This window comes from Balaenoptera ricei, chromosome 14 (genome assembly GCF_028023285.1).
Source record: "Balaenoptera ricei isolate mBalRic1 chromosome 14, mBalRic1.hap2, whole genome shotgun sequence".
Classification (NCBI taxonomy): Eukaryota; Metazoa; Chordata; class Mammalia; order Artiodactyla; family Balaenopteridae; genus Balaenoptera; species Balaenoptera ricei.
Genome location: NC_082652.1, coordinates 47,181,121 through 47,194,935, shown reverse-complemented (window position 1 = coordinate 47,194,935; position 13,815 = coordinate 47,181,121). Strand labels below are relative to the sequence as shown.

The following is a 13,815-nucleotide window of genomic DNA, read 5'->3' as shown; positions in this document are numbered from 1 at the left end:
ATGCCACCAGAAAACTACTAGAGCTAATCAATGAATTTGGTAAAGTTGCAGGATACAAAATTAATGCACAGAAAGCTCTTGCATTCCTATACACTAATGATGCAAAATCTGAAACAGAAATTAAGGAAACACTCCCATTTACCATTGCAACAAAAAGAATAAAATACCTAGGTATAAACCTACCTAGGGAGACAAAAGACCTTTATGCAGAAAACTATAAGACAGTAATGAAAGAAATTAAAGATGATACCAACAGATGGAGAGATATACCATGTTCTTGGATTGGAAGAATCAATATTGTGAAAATGACTATACTACCCAAAGCAATCTACAGATTCAATGCAATCCCTATGAAATTGCCAATGGCATTTTTTACGGAACTAGAGCAAAAAATCCTAAAATTTGTATGGAGACACAAAAGACCCCGAAGAGCCAAAGCAGTCTTGAGGGAAAAAAATGGAGCTGGAGGAATCAGACTCCCTGACTTCAGACTATACTACAAAGCTACAGTAATCAAGACAATATAGTACTGGCACAAAAACAGAAACATAGATCAGTGGAAAAAGATAGAAAACCCAGAGGTAAACCCACGCACCTATGGTCAACTAATCTATGACAAAGGAGGCAAGGATATACAATGGAGAAAAGACAGTCTCTTCAATAAGTGGTGCTGGGAAAACTGGACAGCTACATGTAAAAGAATGAAATTAGAACACTCCCTAACACCATACACAAAAATAAACTCAAAATGGATTCGAGACCTAAATGTAAGACTGGACACTATAAAACTCTTAGAGGAAACCATAGAAAGAACACTCTTTGACATAAATCTCAGTAAGATCTTTTTTGATCCACCTCCTAGAGTAAGGGAAATAAAAACAAAAATAATGAAATGAGACCTAATGAAACTTATAAGTTTTTGCACAGCCAAGGAATCTTCAAACAAGACGAAAAGACAACCCTCAGAATGGGAGAAAATATTTGCAAATGAATCAATGGACAAAGGATTAATTTCCAAAATATATAAACAGCTCATGCAGCTCAATACTAAAAAAACAAACAGCCTAATCCAAAAATGGGCAGAAGACCTAAATAGACATTTCTCCAAAGAAGAGATACAGATGGCCAAGAAGCACATGAAAAGCTGCTCAACATCACTAATTATTAGAGAAATGCAAATCAAGAGTACAATGAGGTATCACCTCACACCAGTTAGAATGGGCATCATCAGAAAATCTACAAACAACAAATGCTGGAGAGGGTGTGGTGAAAAGGGAACCCTCTTGCACTGTTGGTGGTAATGTAAACTGATACAGTCACTATGGAGAACAATATGGAGGTTCCTTAAAAAACTAAAAATAGAATTACCATATGACTGAGCAATCCCAGTACTGGGCATATACTCAGAGAAAACCATAATTCCAAAAGACACATGCACCCCAATGTTCATTGCAGTACTATTTACAATAGCCAGGTCATGGAAGCAACCTAAATGCCCATCAACAGACGAATGGATAAAGAAGTCATGGTACATATAATACAATGGAATATTACTCAGCCATAAAAAGGAACGAAATTGAGTCATTTGTTGAGACGTTGATGAATCTAGAGACTGTCATACAGAGTGAAGTAAGTCAGAAAGAGAAAAACAAATATTGTATATTAATGCATGTATGTGCAACCTAGAAAAATGGTACAGATGAGCCGGTTTGCAAGGCAGAAGTTGAGACACAGATGTAGAGAACAAACGTATGGACACCAAGGGGGGAAAACCGCGGGGGGGGGGGGTGGTTGGGGATGGTGGTGTGCTGAATTGGGCGATTGGGATTGACATGTATACACTGATGTGTATAAAATTTATGACTAATAAGAACCTGCTGTATAAAACAAAACAAAACAATACAAAACAAAAAAACCTAATACTAAACTTTCTTTGGGCTATTTGCCTGGAAATATGTTAATATAAATGTTTCAGACATTACATGAAATTCCTAAAAATCTTATATGTTCTGGTATAATGTTATAAGTCATAATTCTAGTTATTACTTTAAAATGTATATCTCAGAAATAACTAAATTTCCTTGTCAACTGCATTATTATGAACTTTCATCAAATCTTTAACCGTGGTCATTTTTAAGTCTTTTGTCATTTACAGACAGTTCTGGGTGTACTCTGATGCTTTTGCAAAAATGTTCCTATAAAAGGGTTTCATCTTCAAGGAATTCATGGAAAAGACTCTGACAAGTGCAGGTTTTGGTAACTGACTGTACTGCTGAACTGAATGAATAAGCATTTTCAGAACTCTAATGGAAAACTGATGAATTCATAAAAGTGCTAACAAAAGATCAAGGTGAAAAAATAATTACATGGGACTAAGTGAATTGATGAGGATGATTATAATTTTTGTGACTTTCTGTTTGAATAAAAAAAAAATGTTAAAGAAAACAGACTCATTACATTGGTTAGTAAATGACATGTCAAACTTGAAAACAGTGAAAAAAAAAAAGATTTGAAAAGATAAGACAATCAAATATGCAAAGTCAAATATTAATTTCCTATACTCTCTAGTTCTTTTTACATCCCTTTATTTGTATATATATATATTCCTTTTGATGATAAAGAGCACATTTCACAGAAGTCCTTGAATATTTTTAAGTATTATGGGAGCCATGACTTATGTTTTCAAATCGTACCAGTATTATTATAGGTAATTCTTAAGGAAAGAAAACAAAACTTTTTTATAATTTAAAAAATTTAAATCTCAACCCACCACTCCACCCATGGGAAGAAAACCACATACCATGAGGCGTGGCTGCCAGTGGAATGGATACACTGCATCGTACACAACAGGATCTATGCTCCCTGGTCTGCCTTAGACGCCAATCTGTAGATGGGATCTGAAAACAGCATGGAACATTTTAAAAAATGATCTCCAAGGATTACAGGAGTATTTGTGGTTAAGAACTCCTAGCTCTAGCATGGAAAGGAAGGATGCTTCTGAAAAATGAGCCGTCTGTCATTCTTTATTCTGCTGGGTCAAAGACTGATGTGTTTAATCTTTTCTACCAAAGACTCATGTGTTACTGGCTTTTTACGTGAGGCATCATACGCTGATACTTTTATGATTAGTAAGTTGCAAGTAAGTCTCAAACCTGTAAAACTTGCACAACTTATTGTCCTGGGCATTTTACCATTGGGGTCCTGACTAGGAGCTACAAAGCCTCCTGAAAAGATTAATGAGAGGAAACAAATTTCAAGTGTATTTTGTTGCTTTGGTTTTTCAAGGGCACAGTAACTCCTGTATCATGTGGATCTGTTTTGTATTCACACAGTACTTAAGAAGGCACTGAACTTCCCGTTCAAACATATGAACGTGTTTCTTCTACAGTTTTGGACATGTCTAGTTGGCCTTCCTTTGAATAAACACCCTTATTCTATTTGCTGACATTAAGAAGACGATCAGAATCCATTACCTACCTGAATAGGGAATAAATCCATGTCTTACAGCAAAATGTTGTTTAGCTTACAGAATTTTGTTCTATACTATTTCACATTAACTTTTTTGAACATCATTTCAATTTACTTTTCTTTATTGAAACTTTTGAAGATTCCTATGGATTCATTTAGGCTGAACGTTTCTCAAAGCACATCTTTACAGTATGATTTTATTTTTTTGATCCAGTACCGGCACAGCTGCAACATATTTGGTCTTTTTCTGGAAGGCTACACCTAAAGAGAGATTAAAGGTAGAGAAAACTCTACCTCTAGTCTCCCTTTTTCGCACAGCAGGTTCATGAGTCAGTTTGGGCTTCATTTTTGATGCCTTAGACACACGGCTAATTTTATGGATGTTTGCGCATGTTGATTAACTTGTTCAACATGCTGACTTAATGTTAATCTTCAATTCTCCATGTGAAGTCAGGATTGACAAATTCTCAAAACACCTTTTTATTCCTTTAGACTTTGAAGTGATGCAGTTTATACTAATTTGGGTAAGTCAGCCTGCGTTTTAAGGAAGTGTTCTGAGCTTATGAAATTTATCTCCAGTTACTCCAAGTTTCACTATATGGAGCTCCTCAATGGTCAGTTGGTCTGTTGAGGCTTTCCATTTTGGGGGCTACATTTTGATAATTTATATTTTGCAAGGAAATTATCCATATCTTCTAGAGTTTTCAAATTTATTATCACACATTTGCATGTAGCACTTTTCTTAGAAATTTTAAGGTGGATTTTTATATAATAAATCAGTAACGTTTTTCCCTAGTAATAAGAGTCTAGAAAGTGAAATGAGAAAAAGAATTCATTCATAGTCTCAGGTAAAAACAGTAAAATATTTGGAAGTAATTTTCTTAAGAATGGTTAGAAGACTATTAATGAAGGACGTGAAATAAGATCTAAGAAAATAGAAAGATATTAATGTGTCCCTGGATGAAATGAATTACTATGTCAGTTCCTCAAAGACAAATTCTCAATGCAGTCTCAGACTTGACCCATAGCCTATGTGAAGGACGCAGGTGGAGGATAAAAATATTTTAAAGTCTGTTTGGAAGAAAAATATGCCCCCAGCAGCTATAGTAAGTCACCTGCATACGAATGAGTTCTGTTCCAAGAGCACGTTCATAAGTCCAACAAAGTTAGCCTAGGTACCCAACTAACAGAATCAGCTATGTAGTACTGTACTGTAATAGGTTTATAATACTTTTCACATAAATAATACATTAAAAATCCACAAAAAATAAACATTTTTAATTTTACAGTATGGTACCTTGAAAAGTACAATAGTACAGGACAACAGCTGGCATACAGGGGCTGGCATCAAGTGAACAAGCAAGAAGAGTTACTGACTGGAGGAGGGAGAGGAGGTGGGAGATGGTAGAGCTGAAGGGTCAACAGCAATAGGAGATGGAGGGCAAGCTGCAATTTGACTCATACCTGACGTGGATGGAATGCACGTTCACATCTTTGAAAGTTCGCAACTTGAAGGTTCACATGTATGGGGCTTACTGTAATTAAAAATGATTAAGAAGAATATTGTGGGAAAACTGGACAGCTACATGTAAAAGAATGAAATCAGAACATTTCCTCATACCATATACAAAAAACCCCCCAAAAAACTCAAAATGGATTAAAGACCTAAATGTAAGACCAGAAACTGTAAAGCTCCTAGAAGAAAACATAGACAGAACACTCTTGGACATAAATCGTAGCAATATTTTTTTGGATCTGTCTCCTAAAGCAAAGGAAATAAAATAAAAAAATACACAAATGGGACCTAATTAGACTTAAAAGCTTTTGCACAGCAAAGAAAACCATTAATAAAACAAAAACACAACCTACTGAATGGGAGAAAATATTTGCTAATGATATGACTGATAAGGGGTTAATATCTAAAAAATATAACAGCTCATACAACTCAACATCAAAAAAGCAAACAACTCAATTGAAAAATGGGCAGAAGACCTGAACAGACATTTTTACAAAGAGAACAGGCAGATGGCCAACAGGCACATGAAAAGATGCTCAACATCACTAATAATCATGGAAATGCAAATCAAAACTATAACGAGATATTACCTCACAGCTTTCAGAATGGCTGTCATCAAAAAGAACACAAATAACAAATGTTGGCGAGGATTTGGAGAAAAGGGAACCTGCATACACTGTTGATGGGAATGTAAATTGGTACAGTCACTGTGGAAAACAGTGTGGAGTTTTCTCAAAAAACTAAAAATAGAACTACTATATGACCCAGAAATTCTACTCCTGGGTATTTGTCTGAAAAAACCCAAAAACACTACTTCAAAAAGATACATGCACCCTGATGGTCATAGCAGCATTATTTACAATTACCAACATATGGAAGCAACCCAAGTGTCCATTAACAGATGAATGGACAAAGAAGAGTGGTATATATATATATATGTAATATATATATTATATATTATATATATATATTATATATATATATATTATATATATATATATAAAATAGAATACTACTGAGCCATAAAAAAGAATGAAAATTTGCCATTTGCAACAACATGGATGGACTTGGGGGTATTTTTTTAAAATAAATTTATTTATTTTATTTATTTTTTATTTTTTTGGCTGTATTGGGTCTCTGTTGCTGCGTGCGGGCTTTCTCTAGTTGCGGCGAGTGGGGGCTACTCTTCCTTGCGGTGTCCAGGCTTCTCATTGCGGTGGCTTCTCTTATTGCAGAGCGTGGGCGCTAGGCGTGCAGGCTCAGTAGTTGTGGTGCACGGGCTTAGTTGCTCCATAGCATGTGGGGTCTTCCTGGACCAGGGTTCCAACCCGTGTCCCCTGCATTGGTGGGCAGATTCTTAACCACTGCACCAGCAGGGAAGCCCGGGCTTGGGGTATCATGCGAAATGAAATAAGTCAGACAGAGAAGACAAATACTGTATGATATCACCTATATGTGGAATCTAAACACTACAACAAACTAGTGAATATAATGAAACAGACTCACACTTGTGGTTACCATTGGGGAGAGGGAAGGGGAGAGGGGCAACATAGGGGTAGGGGATTGAGAGGTACAAACTACTAGGTATAAAATAAGCTACAAGGATATATTGTACAACACAGGGAATAGAGCCAATGTTTTGTAATAACTATAAATGGAGTATAACCTTTAAAAATTGTGAATTACTACTGTACATTGGTAACATATAATATTGTACATCAACTATACTTCATTTAAAAAAAATATATATATATATATATTAGATATTAAACTGGCTAAATAGCAATACCCTTCAATGTCAAAAGACAAAGCAGTTGGCTTGTGAAACTGCCTCCAGCTGTGCTCAGTTGGTCACAGACTGTCACAGGAGGAGGTGGGCTGGGAGGTGCAGAACCGAAAGCAGAATCAGCCCAATTCCTTCCCTTCATCAAGGTTTACTCTCCACAAATTTAGCACCACAGAGGCACTGAAAAGACACATGTGAAATACAAATCTGAGCGTTTGCTTTCCTTGCTTAAATCCTTCAGTGTCTCATCAACTCCTGTAAGATAAACTGCCAGCCCTTTACCGTGGACACAAGGTTTTCCATGATTTGTTCCAATGGACATCTAGGTCTCATGGCCACCATTTCCCACATGTACGTGATGCTCTTTATGCCTGTGTCACACCAGGCTGCACGCTGCTGGTGGTTGCCTAACCCCAATTCCACCACCTTCTCCTCACCACCTTGCTACATGCTTCCCTAACAATGAGCTGAGGATTCATCTTCTGCAGATACCATCTCTGATCTCCCGAACTAGCCTGTGCTCTGGGTCTGCATGTCCAAACGTAGCACATAGGTAGAGATTTCTTAAAGATTATCCTGGAATGTTTGCTTAAGAGTTGATCCCTCTTACTAGTCTGTAGCATCCCCAAGGGTGGGACTGTGTCTGGTTCCTCTTTGTAGTCCCAGTGCCTCGCCTGTTCATGCCAGATACCCAATAAATATTTTTGAAATGAAATGAAGTCAGTGGATTGAAAGTGTGAACAAAATGTGGGTTAGGAATCATGCCGCTGAGTGGTCCACTGAAAGAATGGATCTGGGAATGCTGGGAGAAAGTCTAAGATCAGGGTCAGAACTACCAGGTGAGACTGTAGGATGTGGGCATCTTTCAGTATCTGGAAAAGTTCTTGTTGTGCTAGCACTCAGAAATCCAACTCAGGTCTAAGGGAGAAGCAGTCAGAATAAAAGTCAAGAGTCTGGCATTTAGGACTCGTATGAGAAAAACAACAACGACAAAAATGGGAATGGAGTACAAATTAGGAACAAGAATCACAACAGGCAACTAGTCAGTTTAACAAGCTCCAAACCAGCGAATGACTGTCTATCCTAGAACAAGGATTATCTCTGCTCTGTCTTGTGCAGGCTTCCTGGTGAGGTCAGAGATCAGATTGGGCCAGTGTGACTGGTTCCATAGTGTGGCAGCCTCCTTGGGGCTAGTGAGCACAGCACTGGCTCCTGTTCGCCTTTCAGGGTGCACCCCTCTTCCAGTCTGCTGTCTGGATGCAGCTTGCTCTCTCCATTCCTGATTCCTACTCCCTCTCCCTCCCTCTCAACACTTTTCTTCCTGCTGCTTCAGGAGGAAAGCCGCCCTCACCACCTCCATCCATTCTGTCTTTTCTTTCTATTCGTTTTCCCTTTTCCATGCTACCTCTGGGCAGAATGTAGATCTGAAATTTGTATTACTCTATTTATCAGAGGAAATTTTACGTTCTGTATTTTCACTAGAAAATGTAAATGCTCCCTCTTCCAAAGCTTTTTTCACTCTTAAAGAAGATCCAACTAATAAAATTGCTTGGTATTCATTTAGACTTAATTAAAACCCATTCTGCTAGAGCTTGAAGAAAAGCAAGCTACTGTGTGTATTGGGGGGGGGGGGAGGGGATTGAGCGTGTGGGAGTGGACGCACTAAGTCTGATGCCCCCTCTCGAGTCCCTTAAGAAGGGCAGCACACAGAAAGGGGCGGGGTAACACAAAATCTCAAGTAATTCTGAAATTTCTTTCAGAAAACTTATCCCTCAGGGAACAACAGTTCATTTCTCTCCATGAAGCTTCATTCCTAATTTTCTCAGTTGACCATAAAATATCCTGGAAATTGCATACCTGGGGTTTTACTCCCAAAGGGGATCCTCCGAAACTGGTTTCTTCTTGAACAAAATGCCTGGAATGCCTCAGGTCATTCTCATTTTAGGAAAGACTTGATATAGTAAGAGCAGATGAGATCTGGGCAATTTCATACACAGAGACATATGTTGTCCAAGAAACTCACATTTTGAAGGGGATGCTTGTGAAGCCCAGAGAGGGATGGGACTTGCCTATCACTGCATGGTTCGTCTATGGTGGAGACTGGGCACCAGTCCCATCCCCAGTGTCCAGGTTAGGATGACAAGTCACTACTGGGCAGGAATTATGGGCACGTGTCTCGTCATCTACAAAGTGAAAGCTATTTCGTACTCCAGAAGTTGAAGATCAAAGCAAAGAGAGTCAGAAGTGGGGTTTGCTACGTTCAATTTAAATGAATGAGGATAGGATATACCTACAACCTACATGGAGCCTCCCTTTCCTCCATATACATAAACGGTCTTCCCTTAGTAACAATTATAATAGGCCTTTGGTAAATGAGGATCACTGCGTACTAATTTTTACAAACTCTTCTGTAGTCCTCCAGGGATTTGATAACTTTCTTATTTTCCCAATGCTCTCCAGGAAGAGGTATTCTGTATAAAAGATTTACCTATTGCTTATCTTCATATGATGTGGATAATATTAAAGGCACTGAATTATCTCTTACCTGCACAGCTTTTGCTCTGCTCCAAGAGACACTGTCCTCTGTTACTCTAACTTCCCAATCCTACCACTGAAGGCCTTCCTATTCCTCTTTCAACTTATTCCTAAAATTCAAGCATTTGAGACTCTGAGGAAACTTAAGATGATCTAGTCTAGTGGTGTTCAAACTTTCTTTAACCATGGTGAAAAATATAGTTATGTCAACAACCAATATACACATATACAAACGCATACTCTTACTATTTGTGATATACTCTGCTATTTCCTTTTCTTTTATGTTCTATCTAATTCCATTAAAAATATTTCCCTATATAGGCTTGCTAAATTGACTTCATGACTCATTATTGGGGGGTGTGACCCACAGTATAAAAACATTGATTTAATCCAATTCTCTAATTTCACAAATAAGCAAAGTACGGTGAAGAAACTTAAGTGACTTGTCCAAGAATTGAACCCAAATATGAATAGAATTCTCAGTCTAGATATGCAGAGCTGCAAGCCTTGGAATGTAGACATTTAATAATATCTCTTCATGATTTTTCTTTTAGAAGCATAGATCCTCCCATAATCTACAGCTACTAGAAGAGACAATTTTGATAACAATGTTAAGAATTGAATGAATAAGGGTAATTCAATCAAGTATATTTTCCATGTATATGGAATATATTTATTTATTTATTTTTCAGATTATAAAAGTTAATTTTTTAAAATTTAATTTTATTTATTTTTATGCAGCAGGTTCTTATTAGTTATTTATTTAATACATATTAGTGTATATATGTCAATCCCAATCTCCCAGTTCATCCCCCCCACCCCACTTTCACCCCTTGGTGTCCATTAGTTTGTTCTCTACATCTGTATCTCTATTTCTGCCTTGCAAACTGGTTCATCTGTACCATTTTTCCAGATTCCACATATATGCATTAATATGCAATACTTGTTTTTCTCTTTCTGACTTACTTCACTCCGTATGACAATCTCTAGGTCCATCCGCGTCTCTGCAAATGGCACAATTTCGTTCCTTTTTATGGCTGAGTAATATTCAGCCTTGTATATATGTACCACATCTTCTTTATCTATTCCTCTGTCAACGGACATTTAGGTTGCTTCCATGTCCTGGCTATTGTAAATAGTGCTGCAATGAACATCGGGGGGCATTTCAAATTCTGGTTTTCTCCGGATATATGCCTAGGAATGGGATTGCTGGGTCATATGGTAATTCTATTTTTAGTTTGTTACGGAACCTCCATACTGTTCTCCATAGTGGCTGTATCAATTTACATTCCCACCAACAGTGCAAGAGGGTTCCCTTTTCTCCACACCCTCTCCGGCACTTATGGTTGGTAGATTTTCTGATGATGCCCATTCTAACTGGTGTGAGGTGATACCTCATTGTAGTTTTGATTTGCATTTCTCTAATAATTAGTGATGTTGAGCAGCTTTTCATGTGCCTTTTGGCGATCTTGAGACACGAAGATGAATGAGACAGTGGTAGAGTCTTGGATCAAGGTGTATCCATAGGCATGGAAAGAAATGAACTAATTCAATTCATGCTATGAAAGATTTTAGATGACTAACTGGTCATATGAGATTGACAGATATTTAATGGATGCCTATAAGGGTGACTGTATTTTCTAAAACTCAACTTAGTCTAACAAGAATGAGTACATAAGGGGATAACAGATAGATGATTTTAAGTTAAGACTGAAAGAGCTGGTGATCAGTGTGAACCCATCCTAGAAAATCAGGAGGTATGGTTACTACTAATTATTGTACCCGACACTTAAAATCAACAGTTGTTCCAGATTTTGAAACTCCTTATAAAGCAATTTTCATTCTGCACAGATTTTCCAGTTGACAACGTGATGGATGTTTTCTAAGTAATCACTGTCTATCATGGAGCTTAGTGGTTTTAATTTCAGGTATCGTTTCTCAGCCCTTTTTTCCTGCTAAGCTACATGTTTTTCTGTCTTAGCTGAGGATGCTTCACAAGTACTTTGCCAAAACATGCAGTGAGCTGCACACACCCTTACCTTCAGAAAAAGGACATCCCTTTCGATTCCAGGGAAACCATAATTGCTAAGCCAGTGGGATTTTCTGTGGTCTTTTCTCCCCTTCCTTTTTCTCTCTCTAGGGGAGGGAAAAGTGTAGAGGGAGGAGTCTGGTGTCCTCCTTACCTGCTGCTGGGGACTCCTTTCTGAGGTAGCCTGTGGTGCAGGGCAGAAAGGAACTGTTGACTTGGAGAGAGACTGGGAGAGGCCAGAGTTAATGGAGGGTAGGTGTCCTGTTCCCTCTTGTTCTGGTAGAGAATAGCTCCTCTTTCAGATTCTCATCCTTGCTTCCTCTCAGCAGAAAATGAGGCTCCCCTGAGCCTCCCATCAGAAAGTCTGAAGATTGAGAGAGGAAGGCATTAACTCCCTAAAATAGTTGATTACCAGAATATGGTAAAGGATTTAACTTTTTCTTTTTTCATTTCTTTAGGCAATCTGTTGTTCTTCACTGATAAATTTTATGAAATTGGAATGGGTGGAAAAGTGTTAAGGTTCCAGTTAACTGTTTTAGTGCTTGCTGTGTGATTTGGTCCAAAAGTACTCGTCGATGTCGGTAGTTAGTTGGAAGCATCTTGATTCTAACCATTCTGTGAAGATTATACTCTGTATGAATAGATAACAGCCATCAGCAGCAGTTAATGAATCTTGTTAGCTTGTGATATTTGTTTGGGGTTTGCACTCCAGCTTGTAATTGTTGTGAAAAGGATGAGTGTATAAGCCAAATTTCCCTCACGGGTCCAGGTCTTCCGTCCTCTCCATTCAAGAGTTGAAAATTTAATCTTAATTTTTCAGTGTCATTTGTCACAATATCTTCTCTCCTCCCGGTATCTCAGTGCAGGTGAAGCAGAAGATGCAAATTCTCTAAATTAAGGGAGGCTGGGTGAGGGGTGGAAACATTAGTTTCAAACTGTGGAAATGTAAAATAACAAGGAACAGGCTAGAACTTGATTGAAATCCACCAATTGTGAAAGATTAGTCAGGGTTTAATGTATTCTGGACACTGTAAAAATCTCAAAGTTTTTGAAATTAAGACCACAGGTAAGTAATAAGTGCCATCCCAGGATGGGATTTACCATCATCATGTCAGACCATGTCCTATTTTTGCTGGGAATCTTTCTTCCCTCTAAAGCACATATTTAAATCTAAGGATTCTTTCTGTTGGATGGTTAACCTAGTTCTATCAGTGAGCCCACAGGTGGCACCTGGGTGTGCCAGTGTGGCATTGTGGTTCAGACTTTCTCATGACTTTTTGGGGGGAGAGATGCTTTTCAGGGCTTAAATTGTTAGATGATAATTTGGTATTTTAAAAGAAAATTATAGCTCAATACTTTGGTTCTAGTATTATACCTACATAGATCAGGGCTGAACACATTATACAAAGACAGCAGAGCCTGTATCGTCTTCAGTCTAAAAACTGAGTAAGTTTTAAGGCCATCAAAAGTAACCTGTGACAACTTAAGCCTTGATAGCATGGGATATCTATCTAAATATCCTCTAGAGTGCTGGCATCCTTACAAATGAATATAAGCTTCAGAGTAATAGGAAACATCTATTGGACACTCGGACTCAATCTCAGAACTGGAAGGGAAACTGGAACTCCAGAAATGTAAAAAATATAGCTATGATTATTACACTGTAGTGTATAAGGTGTTTTCACTAACATCCTGGACTACCTTGTTAATAATGTGTTGTAATATACAGATTCTTAAATATGTGCATAGTCTTTGACCCAGAAATTTCAATTCAAAAGGAAATAATGCAAAGTGCATGCAAAGCTATACACACAAACATATTAATCACGTCATTATTTACAATATAAAAGAAGTGGAAGAAACCTCAATGTTCATTCATGGAATGAAAGATCCCCTAAAATACTTTTAAAGAATTTTAAATATAAAAAGTAGGCGCAAACTTTTGTATATAATAATCTCAACTTTAAAATTATATGCAATGAATAAGGTTGTAGAGAAAGGGTGTAGAGACTAAGTACTAACTACAGATTGGGTTTTCTTAGGCATTACCTGTCAGCCAAAGGGTAGAGCTATGATAGCATTAATTGAAAGGAAAACTATCATGGTGTGAGCAGTAGATGTCTCTGGGTAATGGAACATGATTTCCATTTTCTTTTTATTTATTTATTTTTCAATTTTATTTAATTTATTTTTTTAAACAGCAGGTTCTCATTAGTCATCAATTTTATACACATCAGTGTATACATGTCAATCCCAATCGCCCAGTTCATCACACCACCACCCCCACCACCTCCGCCGTTTTCCACCCTTGGTGTCCATACGTTTGTTCTCTACATCTGTGTCTCAATTTCTACCCTGCAAACCAGTCATCTGTACCATTTTTCTAGGTTCCACATATATGCGTTAATATACAATATTTGTTTTTCTCTTTCTGACTTACTTCACTCTGTATGACAGTCTCTAGATCCATCCATGTCTCTA

The 13,815-nt window shown here is 37.7% G+C and overlaps 1 protein-coding gene across 1 annotated transcript in view; it reads right to left on the bottom strand.

Annotated features, from left to right (window-relative positions):
* Positions 1–3,036: 3,036 nt before the first annotated feature.
* DSG4 (desmoglein 4) overlaps positions 3,037–13,815 on the bottom strand; it is a gene marked incomplete at its 5' end in the record, with an annotated part of 47,217 nt that continues 36,438 nt past the window's right edge. Inside the window, 1 exon segment of the mRNA XM_059893786.1 lies at positions 3,037–3,224. Within this exon segment, the coding sequence (XP_059749769.1) occupies positions 3,037–3,224 (188 nt within the window).